Source organism: Nicotiana tomentosiformis, chromosome 3, assembly GCF_000390325.3.
Source record: "Nicotiana tomentosiformis chromosome 3, ASM39032v3, whole genome shotgun sequence".
Taxonomy (NCBI): domain Eukaryota; kingdom Viridiplantae; phylum Streptophyta; class Magnoliopsida; order Solanales; family Solanaceae; genus Nicotiana; species Nicotiana tomentosiformis.
Genome location: NC_090814.1, coordinates 106,640,113 through 106,655,615, shown reverse-complemented (window position 1 = coordinate 106,655,615; position 15,503 = coordinate 106,640,113). Strand labels below are relative to the sequence as shown.

General features: G+C 35.5%; 1 protein-coding gene across 1 annotated transcript; it reads right to left on the bottom strand.

Annotated features, from left to right (window-relative positions):
• Positions 1-10,674: 10,674 nt before the first annotated feature.
• LOC104091894 (malate synthase, glyoxysomal) lies at positions 10,675-14,137 on the bottom strand. Its single transcript, XM_009597337.4, has 4 exons — positions 13,622-14,137; positions 12,636-12,961; positions 12,214-12,544; positions 10,675-11,535 (listed from the first exon to the last, which is right to left on the bottom strand). The coding sequence occupies exons 1-4, from the start codon at positions 14,021-14,023 to the stop codon at positions 10,879-10,881; spliced, it is 1,716 nt and encodes a 571-aa protein (XP_009595632.1). The 5' UTR covers positions 14,024-14,137; the 3' UTR covers positions 10,675-10,878.
• Positions 14,138-15,503: the final 1,366 nt, after the last annotated feature.

Genomic DNA, 15,503 nt, shown 5'->3' with positions numbered 1-15,503 from the left:
GCTACTATGCTTCGCGTATGAATGTACTCTAAATTTATCTCTCCACTTGCTACCATGTCTCTCTCAAAGTTATACTTGATGTCAATATGTTTGGTCTTGCTGTGATACTTAGGATCTTTTGTGTATGCAATAGTCGCTTGACTATCACAATATAGAGTCATGGGATCTTGAGAGTTCTTTGTAATATCCAAATTCTCAAAGAATATCTTCAACCAAACAGCTTCTTGTACTGCAGACGCACAAGCCACGAACTCAGCTTCCATCATTGAAAGGGTTGTACAATTTTGTTTCTTACTTTTCCATGATATAGCACCACCATTAAGTAAGAAGACATAATCGGATGTTGATTTTCTATCATTCCGGTCACCAGTCGAATCAGCATCTGTATATCCTCTCAAGTATAAATCATTTCCACTATAACATAGTGAATATTCTACAGTTCCCAATGGTCTCTTCCAGGATTGGATTGATACTTGCTAACCAGACCTACGACATAATAAATGTCTGGGCGAATACACATCATAACGTGCATCAAGCTACCGACAACACTTGAATACGGAACTCGAGACATGTCTTCCTTTTCATTTTCAGTCTTGGGACACATTTCAAGGCTTAAAGTTTCACCTCTTGCTATAGGAGTATCCATAGATTTGCAACTATTCATGCGAAAACGCTCCAAAATTTTTTTTATAAAAGTTTCTTGAGATAAACTCAACAACCTTTTTGGAATGGTCTCTTTGGATTTTAACTCCAAGGATATAGTCTGCCTCACCCATATTTTTCATGCCAAATGATTTTGAAAGCCATGACTTGATAGTTTTTAAATACTCCAAATTATTTTCGGCCAAGAAAATATCATCCACGTAAAGAAAAAGAATTACAAACATCCCATTGGACTTCTTCACATAAATGCAATGGTCTTCACTGATCATGGTGAAATCATATGAGATCACCTCCTTGTGAAATCTCAAATACCATTGCCTTGAAGATTGTTTCAGGCCATAAATAGATCTTTTTAATTTACAAACCTTATTTTCTTGGCCTTTAACGATGAAGCCTACAAGTTGTTCCATGTAGAATTTTCCGTTTAGTTCTATATTGAGAAAAGTTGTCTTCGCGTCCATTTGATGTAATTGCAAATCCAAACGTGCAACAATAGCCAAAAGTAAGTGAACTGAGGTAAATTTCACAACTGGAGAAAATGTTTCTTCATAATCTATTCCAGCTTCTTGAGTAAAGCCCTTTGTCACCAATCGTGCCTTGTATCTTTCTATTAACCCATCCGCTTTGTGTTTATCTTTGAGAACCTATTTGTTCCCAATGGCTCAACACCCAGGCGGAAGGTCAACTAGATCACATACTTTGTTGGTTTTCATGGATTCTAATTCTTCTTTCATTGCTTTCATCCACACATCTTTTTCAGGGCTCGATAAAGCCTCAGTCACAGACTTTGGCTCATCCATTTCTGTGTGAGATACCATGAAAACATAATCTTCAATCTCATAATTACGTTTCAGTATATTTTTCCTGGTGCTCTTTCGTAGTTGAAATTCGGATTCGTCAAAAGGATTTTGGGATTGAGAACTCCCACTCCCACTCGGATCAAGAACAAGATCTTAATCGATTTGATTATCAATTGTGTCAGAAGACACTTGCTGACTATTTGAGTTCAACATTTTATAAAGAGGCTCTCCATTCTTTACCTCGCCCTTCTTTGGAAAATTATTTTCCAAAAATATGACATCTCGTGATTCAATCTCAGTAACACTTCCATCCTCTAATTCACCAATGGAGACATACCCTTTGGAGTGTTCTGAATATCTTATAAATATACATTTCTTACCTTTTGGACCTAATTTACCAAACTTGCTAAAAGAATCTTTTACATATGCAGCACAACCCCAATATCGTAAATCTTTTAAGTTTGGTTTATGACCAGTCTATAGCTCATAAGGAGTGGAAGAAACTGATTTAGAAGGTACTTTGTTCAATATGTAGGGTGCAGTCAATAACGCATCTCCCCAAAAGAAGATAAGTAAATTTGCATGCGCCATCATGGACCTTATCATGTCCAGTAGTGTTCTATTCCTCCTTTCGGCTACACCATTTTGTTGAGGTGTGTAAGGAATAGTTAACTGTCTGGTGATGCCCTTTTCATTACACAATTCTTTAAATTCTTTTAAAATATATTCACGTCCTCTATCGGTTCTTAAGGTCTTAATCCTTTTGTCTAATTGATTCTCAACTTCATTCAAATATTTCTTAAAACATTCAAGTGCTTCAGATTTATGAAAAATCAAATCGACATAACCAAAGCGCGTGAAATCGTCAATGAACGAAATGAAATATAAAGCACTAGACCTATCCCTTACATTTATTGGACCACATATATTTGAATGGATTAATTGCAATGGAAAATCAACTCTCTTAGCCTTTCTAAATGATTTACGTGTAATCTTTCCGGCAAGAAAATTTTCACAAGTTGACATTTCAATTTTAGAGAAAGAACCTAAATTACCTTCCTTAACCAATCTATTCATTCGATCCTGCCCTATGTGACCTTATCTTGAATGCCATGTAATAACATCAACATCATTGTTACTAGAATAACATTCCATAACAAAACAGTCAACATAATAGTTATACATAGAATGATTACAATCTAACACAATAAAACCATCATAACGATGTCCAAAACCATAAACAACATTGTCTAGAGTAATTCTAAGACCATTGTGACTAAAGTTCAAATTGAAATCTAAATCTAGAAGAATAGACACAGACACTAAGTTTCGTCGACTCTCTGGAACATATAGGACTCAAGCAACATCAATGATCGGCCACCACGCATGTCCATTCTGCAAGTGCATATCCCTTTGACTTCAAGCTTTGCATTATTTCCCACATATACATGTCTTGATCCAGGTGGAACTCGACGAAACTCTATAAACGCTTCTCTATCATGGTTCACATGGTCGCTGGCCCCTGAGTCTACAATCTACACATGATAAGATTCAGTTAATAAAACAGTACTAGAAACATAAATAACACTTAGAGATGCGTTTTGAAATGCTACCTTTTTCGGCTCAGTGCACTCACGAGCAAAATGCCCTGGAACTTGACAATTGTAGCACTTCATCATGCTCTTGTCTTTCTTCTTGTAGAACCGTTTTTCTTTCTTGGAATTTGGCTTGTTTCTTTTCTTGGAGGATCCTTCTTCGGTTTCCTTACCCTTTCCATCATTTTTCTAGTTTCTCTTGTGTTTGAAGCTTCATCTCTTTGTACCACTTGATTCTTCCACAAATGCATTAGGTACAGCTTTAGCAGCACCAAGCCGCTCGTCTTCAAACTCCACATAACAGGCAACATCAGCAAAAGTCTTGATGATATCATTGCGGGTTAAGTTAACCTTCATATGTTTCCAATTATTGGGAAGAGACCGAATCATTGCCTGAACCCACTGTACATCAAAGAGAACATGGCTAGCACTTTTGAGATGAGAAATCATAGTTGACATCACTCTTAGATGTTGCTTGACACTGTGATCATGACGCTTTTTGTACGTGTCAAACTTGATTGTCAGCTGTCGAAGGCGAGTCACAGTATGCCTCTCTTAAATATGCCCACATGGCTTGAGCAGTAGGATATTGCTCATATTCATGGATGAGATCATTAGCAATTGAACTTACAATAATTCCACGTGCAGTGGAGTCTTTCTTTTTCCAAATATTATAAGTTTCCAAATCCTTCTTATGTTGGGCAGTGTTACTCTCCTCTGGGTGACTCATAACATGGTTAATACTTTCAAGAGCATCCTGCTCTTCGAGTACATACCACATTTTACGGCTCCAGATATCGTAATTTTCACCATTCAGTTTGTCACCCTTGTTTAAGTCAGCAATGATACTTTTCGATGCCATGTCTGTTATTAGAGACAATATTACAAGTTTAACTCATCAATATATATATATATATATATATATATATAGCAGTCAATTTATGCATGTGATTACACACTCAAGCAAATTAATTATAATATTAATCCTACATTTAGTATAGAATCGAAAGGTCACTATGTTTCTATTCATCATCTATATCTAAATATTTTAATTAATATTAAAATCACTTCTTAGTGTGTACTTTATTTCAAGTCTCAATCCATTACAAAATAAAATAATAAATAATATATGTAACTGGTGAGACAAACAACATAATTTAAATTTTATTAAAATAAAACATATAATAACAATTTACATGTTTGCTAGGATATCCATGTACCAATCGAATACTAACTCTTGCACATATACGCTAAAAGGTGCACTAAGCCAAATATCATGATAATTCTCAGTTAAAATTTCACCCCAAGGCTCTTGAAGAGAGTCTGCTAAAATAGCTAATTCTTCCCAATCAATAATCTCTATGTAATTAGATAATTCTGCTCTTTTTAACTGAAAAATGTGTACATGTTTATGTAACGACCCGACTTGTCGTTTTGAACATTTACGCTCCTTTCAACTATTTGAAGTCTTGAGTAGCTTCATATGATGTATTATGACAAAGTTTGAGTTTTATTTTGTATTCGACCTCGGATCAGAGTTTTAATTTTTCTGTTAGGTCCGGATGGTGATTTTGGACTCGGGCATATGCCCGAAATTTAATTTGAATATTTCTAGGATGTTTCGACATCGTTTCTTCAAGCATAAGTAGTATAACATTAAGAAAATGAGCTTCAAATTCAGTTTTTATTGAAGCATTAGATCCGTATGGAAATTACGGATCCATAACAAAAAGAATCGTCGAATTCGAACATCGTATGAGAGAGTTATGCCCATTTCAGGGCGAAATAGAAAAGATTTTCCATCGCTAGAGCCCAGGGTAGCGTGGGGCGCTGGGAATCTTGAGGTTCTGGAAACTGGGCCACAAGTAGCGCCCCACGCTACCTGTGACGCTCAAAATGTTATATACTCATTTCGGGGTTCATTTTTCCCCCATTCCTCTTGGTCGAATTTTGGAGATTTCCTCCACTCTCTCAAGACCTCCAACTCCCCCATCTCCAAGGTGAGTAATCCCTACTAATTTGGGGTTTCATTCTATCATTTCCACTCTAAAATTAACTCAATGTACCATTAAATCCTTAGATTTTCAAGAAATTTCTTCAAGAACTCAAAAGAGGGTTTTGGCAATATTTCTTCCAAAAGGTAATCTTACACCCTTAGACACATATGCATGGATTTATTATGAGTGTGTGAGCAAGAAATAAGTATTAGCACTTATTGGATGTTGTTTGGAAGCCATAAATACTTAAACTAGATTATTGGGTGTTGTAGAGATTTTGTAATGAATTAATTAGTAACAATAAGTGGATGTGAGTTTATTAATGATTTTAATGGTGCTAAAGAAGGTTGTTTGTAGACAACGGATGATTTAGTATTTCTTGTTGGTGGGAAGGAGAGATTATTGGATGAAGAAACACCATTACTAGAGGTAGTAAAATGGTATGTACTCTACGTGTTTGATAAAATGCCTAAATGACCAAAAATCTAGAAATTTATTTACTAATATTGGTCCAATTGAATTATGTTGATGTAGATTGAAGTTGTAAGAGTAGTGGGAGGTTTTAATACCACTAAAGTGCTGAATTAAGAAAGATCGATTTGGGGCGATCTTATTTCGAGGAATTTTTAAGGAAATCATCAGAATTTGAGCCGTCCGGAGGTGGTTTCACTCGCGAAGATCATTTAAAGACTCGGTTTAGTTTCATCGAGGTAAGTATCTTGCCTAACCTTGAGTGGGGGAATTACCACTTAGGCATTGAGTCTTATGTGAAAATTGTGTAATTGAAAACCATGTACGCGAGGTGACGAGTACGTACTTGGTTTATATGTGCAAATTATATCGGTTGAAATTCGTAGACGCCCTTATGCATTAAATTGAAAAATTGTTCGAACTTAGAAAATCTTTGATTTGTCATGATTCATTCCTTGTTTGTCGAGTTTGTATTTTATATGATAATTTGGTGTGATTGCCACTTGGATTTTTATGTGAATTTCATGTGTTTGTTGATTTGATATTTCTTGAAAATAGTCACATTATGAATTTTTCATATGTAAATAATTAATTAAATAAGTTTAAATTGAGGCATTTATATATTTATCTAAAATTTGGATTAAAGAAGGTGTTGTCCTATGATGAGTTATTTTCCAATCCTTGTGGTTATTTTTGAGATTTTATATACATTGTGTTGAGCCGTGGACTATCTGTTGTGAAATTAATTGACTTTATTGTACTTTTGGAATGGCTGTGGTATACGGAAAATTTGTAAATATGAGTTGATGCTATTGTGTTATTGTGATAATATTATGTGTGAATTGTTGTGTGATTTGGGTAACTGTTATGCGACGTATAAGGGTGACATTCCATTGTTGACATTATGTGGGCATATGGGTAGCATTTCACTGTTGTTATGTGTGTTGGGATATTGTCTGGGCGGAGTGATAAGGGAGGCTATTAAATGGAGCGATAAGGGAGACTATTATAGGAGGGATAAGGGTGGCTATTGATATTGTTAGGGCGGAGGGATAAATGAGGCTATTATAGGAGTGATAAGGGTGGCTATATGAGAGATAATAGTGGCTATTGTCAGGGATGATATGTGATGATGTGATGTTATTTTGTTGGTAATTTTTATGTGATGATGTGGGGTTATTGCGTTGGTAATTTTCATGTGATATTGTGATTTTTCTTGTGTTTATTTTTATATCTTGTGCAACTTGTGTTGTTATTTCGGTAAACTTGATAATATCTACTCTATGTTGAAATTGTGGGCATGTGGCTATTGCCGGGCAGATTATGTTATTGGCACGTGAACTGTCCGTGTTGATGTGATATGAAATGTGGGCACGAGGTGCCAAGGAAATATAATGATTATGTTATTGGCACGTGAACTATCTGTGTAGATGTGATATGAAATGCAGGCACGAGGTGCCGAAAAAAATATGATAATTTTTATTATTGGCACGTGAGTTGTCCGTGCGATTTTAATAGAAATATGGGCATGAAGTGCCGTGGAAACATGAAAGTGGGCTGAGACCCGTGTTACGAAAATATGAAAGTGGATTGAGACCCGTGTTACGAAAATATGAAAGTGGATTGAGACCCGTGTTTTATGATTATGAAATGAGGTGTCACAAAGTTACTTTTATTTGAAAGAATTTATATTCGAAAGATATTTATTTGAAAGAATTTTATATTCGAAAGATATTTATTTGAAAGAAGTATATTTGGAAGGTATTTATTCGAAAGAATTATATGTGAAAGATTTATATTTGAAGGACTTGATTAATTGGTTGTACTTGTATTCCTTATTCGTTTGAGCAATAATTATGGTGTTCTTGTTGCCTTGCTGTTTATATCACTAGTTGATTTTTGTTGCTATCACTGCTAATTATTTTTCAGTATTATTGGATACTGCTATATTGCACATGTTATTTGACTAGTGAGTATCTTGACTGTACCTCGTCACTACTCTACCGATATTAGTCTTGATACTTACTGGGTATCGACTGTGGTGTATTCATACTACACTTCTGCACATTTTTGTGCAGAGCCAATTATTGGAGATATCGGACTCGGGTAGAGTTAGTGTGTTGATCACAAGGATTCAAGGTAGAGCTGCTTGGTCGTCGCAATCCCTTGGAATCTTTCCATTTTATTGTACTGTCAACTCTTATTTGAACAGTATTCTATATTCAATCCTTGAGATCATTGCATGTATTCAGTTAGAGTTCGTGACTCAATATTACTAGTCTTGGGAGGTTGTTATATTTGTTTCCGCTTTTGGTTTCGACACTTGTATTAAATTATATGTTTTTAAAAAAAGGCTCAAAATGTATTTGTAATCGTTTTACCTAGTCTTAGAGACTAAGTACCATCACGACGCCTATGGTGAGATTTTGGGTCGTGAGAGTTTAGGAATGGAAGCATCAGGACCCATTTTAAATTCCTTAAACTCCCTAAATTTCTTTTCTCCTTCCCTTCGTTCAGCCCTTCGATACTTTAACTCATTTTGCACTACCCTCGGGACTATCTTGATGACTTCAGGCTCTGAGTTTGAATCATTATAGAAATAAATCCTGGGACGACGCATCCTTCTACGTTGTCCCCTTCCTCCACTTCGAGAACTCCCACTTGGAGTAATTTGAACTTGTCCCTGTTCAGCCATATCTGAAATAAGACCAAGCAAAAATAAGAATGGGTACAACCATTCAATGTGGTAACATATATCACGATTACTTGTAGAAGGATGTCAATTGAGGGATTAGAACTAAACTAATTTTCTATATTAAGAGACAACCTTAGATATTAAGACTAAATATGTTAACAGATACAGAGATTCAGGAAGCCATATCATTTTCTATTCTAACAGTTGTGGGAAAAATATTACCCTTCTGAATCATGGACATTTTTAGTGATGTCTATTAACTGTAATAAAAAAAATTCTCTTAGCAAATAGAATAGAAAACGACACAATTGGTGATCTGTTTTTCTAAAATCTAAAAGGAATGGACTGCAAACTCCGTCTACATTTAACTTATAGAAATCACTTAATGATTCTGTTAAGTTAAAGATATAGCTTGTTAATCATCTAGATTGTTAACGAGAGATTTCCCAATACTGTTAAGTTGAACAATAAATGACAAAGATCAGATCACAATTCCATATATTTTAAAGTTAAAGACTTACATACCTTACCAATCAATTAAGTAGCAAGATTCCTTTTGTCCCAACACAAAAATAATACTAAAGCAATAGACATGATGTAGATTTCTAGGAATCAATCATGACTTTAAATGACATTCCATTAAAATACTCCTTCCATTCACTTTTACTTGTCCACTTTTGACTTTTCACACCCTTAAAAAATAATAATTATAGTATATATTTTACCATATAACCCTTAATAATGATAGTACTTCAAAAGTCTTGAGAAATAATTTTAAAAATGAGTAATTAATAATAAGGGTAAAACATAAAAATAAAAATTATTTTTCTCTTGATTTAATATAGTGGACAAATAAAAGTAAAAATATATTTTTAATATAATAGATAAGTAAAAGTGAACTGGAGTAAATTAGAATATGGAAGTTAATGCAATTCACATAGATTGTGAAGGGGTAGATATATAATCCTCCGTATAAGTTCTTTAACGTTTAGGAGACGCCAATTTATCGAAACGAGAAAAAAGCAATTCAACTTTAACAGTTGCAGTTCTTTGTTACACTAGTTTCAAAGAGATGAGAAAGAAATTTTTATCACACTCTTACTCTTATCTCTGTTATTTTTTTTAAAGAAGAATAAAGTACATGTTTAAAAAGACAAGGAAAATAACAGTTATGGGAAAACTGCTCCCACTACACTTAAACGTGTAGTAACCTCTTTGAAGAGATTATTTCAAACCCTATCTCTTCTTAAATGCTTTGAGAAAAATGGTCCTTAATGTATTGCGGTTGCTTTATTTTGGTCCTTGATCAAAATGGTCTTTTCTTAAATTTTTTTCCTCTTCTCTTAGTTTCAGTCAGCAAGGAAGATAAAACGAGCAACTATCGTACTTTTGTCACTTCCTCTTTGGACCGCTTCAGACGCTTTAGATTTATCATATGCAGATTTCACTAATCTTCTAAATTAAAAGAGATAATCATTCATAAAAGGGACTAAAAATGGAGCCTATTGCATCTAACACAATTTCATTCACGAAAACTGACAAAAAGCTCCGATAAGAATGGAGATTTAATTTGAACGTTATCTGAGCAAAACAGAAATTCCTTCAGCTGAAAAGATAAGGAAGAAAGAAAAGGAGTTAGAACCATTCAAGAAGACCCATATTTAGCTTTTGTTATAATTCTTGGTTCTGTGAGAAAAGGCAATTTCTTTTTCTTGTTTGCAAGTGTACAATGGTGAAAAACACATCTGTAAATTAATCTATGTTGTACTCAAAGAAAGAAACGGTAAAAGAATAGAAAGAAACAGTAAAAGAGCACAAAGAAGATTGGATATGACTTCGTATAGGAGGAGGAAACTTGAGATTGATATTGTATTAAAATTTTGTAATTTGATTAAAAAGCAAATTAAAAGTGAAAAAACATAGTAGAGTGTGGACAGAGAAGATCGAAAGTGAGCGTGTGAGGATTGAGTGGGAAAAGAGAGCACCTGAATGAAGACATCTACGGTGACGAGAGGAAGAGATGCATGGGTTTGGCTTAATTCTTCTTTTCGAAACACACGTGAACTGTTAAACTAAAAAGCTTTTATTGGAAATTCTTTTAGATTAAGGGGTTTAGACCAAATGTGTCACCTTTTTACATACCCCTACATTAAGGACCATTTCCTCTAAATTCTTTCTTTTTCAAATGGGTTGGGCCTGCCCACATGTAGCGACCCGATACCCGGATCTAATAATTGAACAGTGAAAGTTCTCAATCTCACGTAACACGTAATCAGGTTATGATTCATTAACTGAAAATACTACCCTCATAATTAATTTATCCTCTAGACTTTGAGTGGAACTCTTTAGATTTGGTTTCAAACTTTTCCACAGCCTGTACTATCCTGAATTCATCAAAATTTTAACACAAATATCCAAAGAAAATAATTGTACGTACTAGGGAAAGAGGATAATAAAATGAACAACTGTCTTTATTATTACAGGGAAAGATAGCAGTACTCAATACAGATAACAGATTGATTGAAAAGCAAAAGCTGAAAAAGAGAGCCTTTGGATAATCAACTATCTCCGCAAAGGCAAAGTTCCATTTTTCTTTCATTATTACTGGGGAAGATAGCAGCGCAGTCACAATACAAAGACAACTTACGCTGCAAAATTTAGAGGCGGGAAGATGCAATAGGATGGTGCATCACAATGTTATTGTAGGCATCAAGAGTCAGAAAATCATCCAAGATTGGTGCAGTACATTGCCTTGTGAATAACTTGCAAGCTTCCTTGTACATTCCCTTCTTGAATTTCTCCTTTCCAACTTCTCTCTCAATTCTAGCCATTTCTTCTTCAACCACTCTTCCAAAAAGGTCCAAGTTCACCTTCACTCCAAGTCCATCTCCGTCCAATTCCACTCCATATTTCAACCACTGCCAGTTTTGGACTCTGCTAATCTCAGCTGTGGCAGCATCTTCCATCAGGTTGTATAGAGGGACAGAGCCAGCCCCTGTTAGCCAGGCTGCTAAATACTGAATCCCCCCTCGGGTGTTGAGCCGGAGACCCTCCATTGTTCGGACACCTCTCGGCCTCTGCAGCAGGTCTTCTTCAGTTAGGACCGATGCATCTTGGCGCTTCACGGAGTGGATTTGGTTAGGAGCATTGGACATGTTGTTAGTGAAGACTTCCATGCAAGCTGGAATTAGGCCAGGGTGAGCTGCCCATGTTCCATCATGCCCTGCCTTCACTTCTCTTAGCTTATCTTTCCTTACTAGTTCCAATGCTGCCTCATTTGCTGCTGGATCATCTCTGATCGGAATCTGAGCTGCCTGTTTCAAGGATCCCACAATGCCATTATGCATCAATTTTGATAATGTATCAATTAGATACCAGTTAGCCTAACGCATTCTGATGCTTCCTTTGTCCATATGACATTTAACTATGTCATTCTATTTGACTTCATAGTTATAATACAAAAGGATTTAACTGACAGTATTAGAAGGGTAGCCTTGGCGTAGGTAGTAAAGTTGCTTCCATGCGACCAGTTCGAGCTGTGAAAACAGGCTCTTGCAGAAATATAGGTTAAGGCTACGTCCGATAGACCCTTGTGATCCGGCCCTTCCCCGGATCCCACGCATAGCGGGAGCTTAGTGCACCGGGCTGCCCTTTTACACTGACAATATTAAGAGCTTTATATTATTAGCGTATTTTAACCTTTTACATCAGGTTATTTTATTGTATTTCCGCGGAAACTTAGTGCACCAGGCTGCTCTTTTACACCGACAATATTAAGAGCTTTACATTATTAGTGTATTTTAACCTTTTAAATCAGGCTATTTTATTGTATTTTCCATGTTACCATATGCAACTTGTTATGAATAGCTTACAATGTTGTTGCTAATTTAACCTGATTGTTTAAAACAACTATACACGGTAGTGCATGTATATATAGATATGCTTGTGTAGAATTAACTAAACTGAAATGACGGAGTTGAATATCGACATACCATGCCTCCCATAGCGTGGACACCGCGCTTATGACAAGTGTGGATGAGCAAGTCAGAGTAACTTCTCATAAAGTGTTGAGACATGCCAACAAGAACTCTATCAGGGAGAAGGCGATCGGGGTGCGCCTGGAAAGTCTTGACGTAGCTGAAAATGTAATCCCATCTACCACAGTTGAGGCCAACAGAATGGTCCCTCAGTTCATACAATATTTCATTCATTTGAAACACAGCCGGAAGTGTTTCAATTAGGACAGTGGCCCTAATGCTTCCTTTCTCAATTCCAGCCCATTTCTCTGCCTTATCAAACACATTGTTCCATATTCTTGCTTCCCTGTCCAAACAAAAGAAAAACATTTACTACATTTCTTGAAGTTTTAACTTTCAAATACTATTTGAATTTAACTGATAAGAAGACCACTAACCTAGAGTTTTCCATTTTGGGGAGATAGAAAAAGGGTCCAAATCCTTGTCCTTGTGCCTTGCGGAAGTTGGCAAAGTTGTGGAAAAAGTAGAGGCCGAAGTCGACAAGGCAACCAGTGGCAGGTTCACCATCAATGAAGATGTGAGCTTCGGGCAAATGCCAGCCTCTTGGGCGCACGAATAGCTTTGCCGTCTGATCATTCAGTTTATAAACTCTGTTTCTGGCTTGATCATGGAATGATATTGTTCCATTCACTGCATCCCTCAGATTTACTTGGCCTCTCATTAGATTCTCCCAACTTGGTGAAAGTGCATCTTCAAAATCTGCCTGTGGAATATACACACAACAAATCTGGGAATTAACTAATGGAACTTGATTACCAGTAGTTTATAAACTGCATCACTATATGTAGGAAGAAAAAACAAAATGTACATATTCTGGATGTACTTAAAGTTTTTGAAGTTAACTAGATTTGCTTAAATTAATTATTTCCTTCAGCATAATCTACACTGGCTTTTTACCCAATTATTTTGAACATCTGGAGATATCATTAGTTAATCGATCAGGCCATTCGCTCTTTCTAACTAAACTAACTTTTCTTTTACTATATAAAGGAAAGTTCTTCTATTCAAATCGTAACTGATAAAACGTTATTGATATGCTTCCCACATAACAAATTCACGCTCATATGGTCTTGCATTACAATCTCCACTTCTAGTCATTTCATAAGGTGACCACTATATAAAGATCACTTGTTCCTTAAATTTGGTCACAACGGCTACATACAATAGTACCCTAAGTTTCCTTCTCTAATTCGCTTTTTTAAATCTTGAAAGCTAACATCTTTCTAGTCACTACTACATAAGCAAACAAGTTTTATACTATTAGTATATTCTAATCTCTTTTAACGGATAAACGAGCTCATTTTCTAAGGTACTACTATTTAAATGACATGATAGTGTAAAAATTTGCGTAAAATTGACGTACCATGAAAACTTTGGCACCAGAATTAAGGGCATTGATAATCATCTTCCTCTCAACTGGTCCAGTTATCTCCACCCTCCGATCAGCCACAGCCTGTGGCACAGGAGCACACAACCACTCTCCTTCCCTAATATATTTAGTTGCCGGATCAAAACCTGGCAATCCTCCATTATTATACCTCATTTTGGCCTCTTTTCTGCATTCCATAGCATACTTAATATGGTTCCTGAATTCCCTCTGTAAATCAGCTACAAATTGCAAAGCATCCCTAGTTAAAATCTTGGAAAATTCAGGATCATATCTTCCCCTAATGTCCACTCCTTCAGGCACATCATAACCCATCATTCCACTGCTCTTTTTTAGAACAGAGATATTGGGTTGAAGAAATGTCTCAAAGCTAACCATTTCCTTTTTTCTTCTTTGGTAGTTTTCACTAATAATTTTTTGGTTCTTTGTTTTCAATGTAGCAGCTGGCTGCAATATAACGAGGAGGAAAAGGTGCTTTAGATTGGTGAAATTTATAGTATGTGGATAGCTACTGAGTTAATGATTTTCGTTTTAATATATTTTAATGGGGGTAAGGCTTATCGATATGGGTCTAAAATTAGAGAATTGCATGGCGTTACGTGCGTCAGATGATAAAAATGCAGGTGATGTTCTATCTTCGTTCTTGATATATTCAAACACAAGGATAATAATGAGGGGGCTGGTTTTTGATAATTGTGCCAGCCTCGGGAGTTGCAATTTGTTACGTAAGATATTGGATTATTAAACTGTCTTCTTTGACAAGTGGCATGTTTTGGAGTTTTGGTGCCACGTGTGTTTATAGGAATAGAAGAAAAGGGGGGAAAGTAACAAGAAGTGCAGTATAATTGAAACAATTAATGAAATTGAGCTACATATAAGCAATTCATAAGTAACAATGAGTGAACAACGTAACTTCGCAATAACGAATTTGAAGAATAGAAAGAGACTATAATACAAAATAGTTTCCAAAAGCAATATGAAATCGAAGAACGCAATCATTCTTCCTGAAATGAGTTAGGCTGATCATAAGCAATCAAACTTTCTTATTAGGAATTTAATTACGTAATAAAGTGCGTCATGCACCTAATCTACCATTTTACTCTTTATTTGTTTCATCAACTTATTATTCGAGAACAAAGGAATTTAACTATAAAAATAATTTCTAAAACAAGGAAACAATCATCCTCTCTCTATATATCTATAGGGAAGAAAATAATCTGGTGATAGTTTTAAGCTTATACACAACCCATGGTTCTATGAGACAAACTAAATTAAGAAAAGATCAAAAGATTTCTACAGTGGTGACTTTTTTGACCTTCTTTTATGCTGAAATTAAAGACACTAAAACAGGATACCAAGTAGGCAAATTGATCAATTCAATGTCAATTTTTGAGTTGTTTCATGTCAAATATACCCTCACAGAAATTACGTACTCACCATATTGTCCAAGTTATAAATTGGTCAATAACGTCGATCGTATGCGGCCACAGAAATTAATCTCATGTGTGGTGAATAATAAAAATAAGGGGTAGCATCCGCTATTTGTTTAATTATTAATTATTCCATGCCCTTCTTATAATTATATCAACTATATCTTCATAACCATGCACATCTTGTCATATATTTGCTACTCTTAAGGTAAAATAGCCTCCACTTGCAGCATAACAAGTAGGATTGGATTTTTATTAGTAAGCTTGAAAAAACAAAGGTGTAACAGAGGCTCTCAAAGGAGTAATTAAGCACTTTAATGCTTATATTTTGTACCGACTTCTTCACTTCATCTGCTACATCGGAATGGGGCTGTGTTGAAACTCGAGTTGGAAGTGCTCTCCAATTTAGTATGGTCTGGATTAGTTGT

What these genes read in the sequence shown, in the direction of transcription:
- LOC104091894 (XM_009597337.4), bottom strand. Translation starts at nt 14,023, where the DNA reads ATGGTTAGCTTTGAGACATTTCTTCAACCCAATATCTCTGTTCTAAAA. An exon ending in CTGGTGCCAAAGTTTTCATG is followed by an intron (nt 12,962 to 13,621) that starts GTACGTCAATTT and finishes TATATTCCACAG; the next exon opens with GCAGATTTTGAAGATGCACT. An exon ending in TCCACGCTATGGGAGGCATG is followed by an intron (nt 11,536 to 12,213) that starts GTATGTCGATAT and finishes TCCTTGAAACAG; the next exon opens with GCAGCTCAGATTCCGATCAG.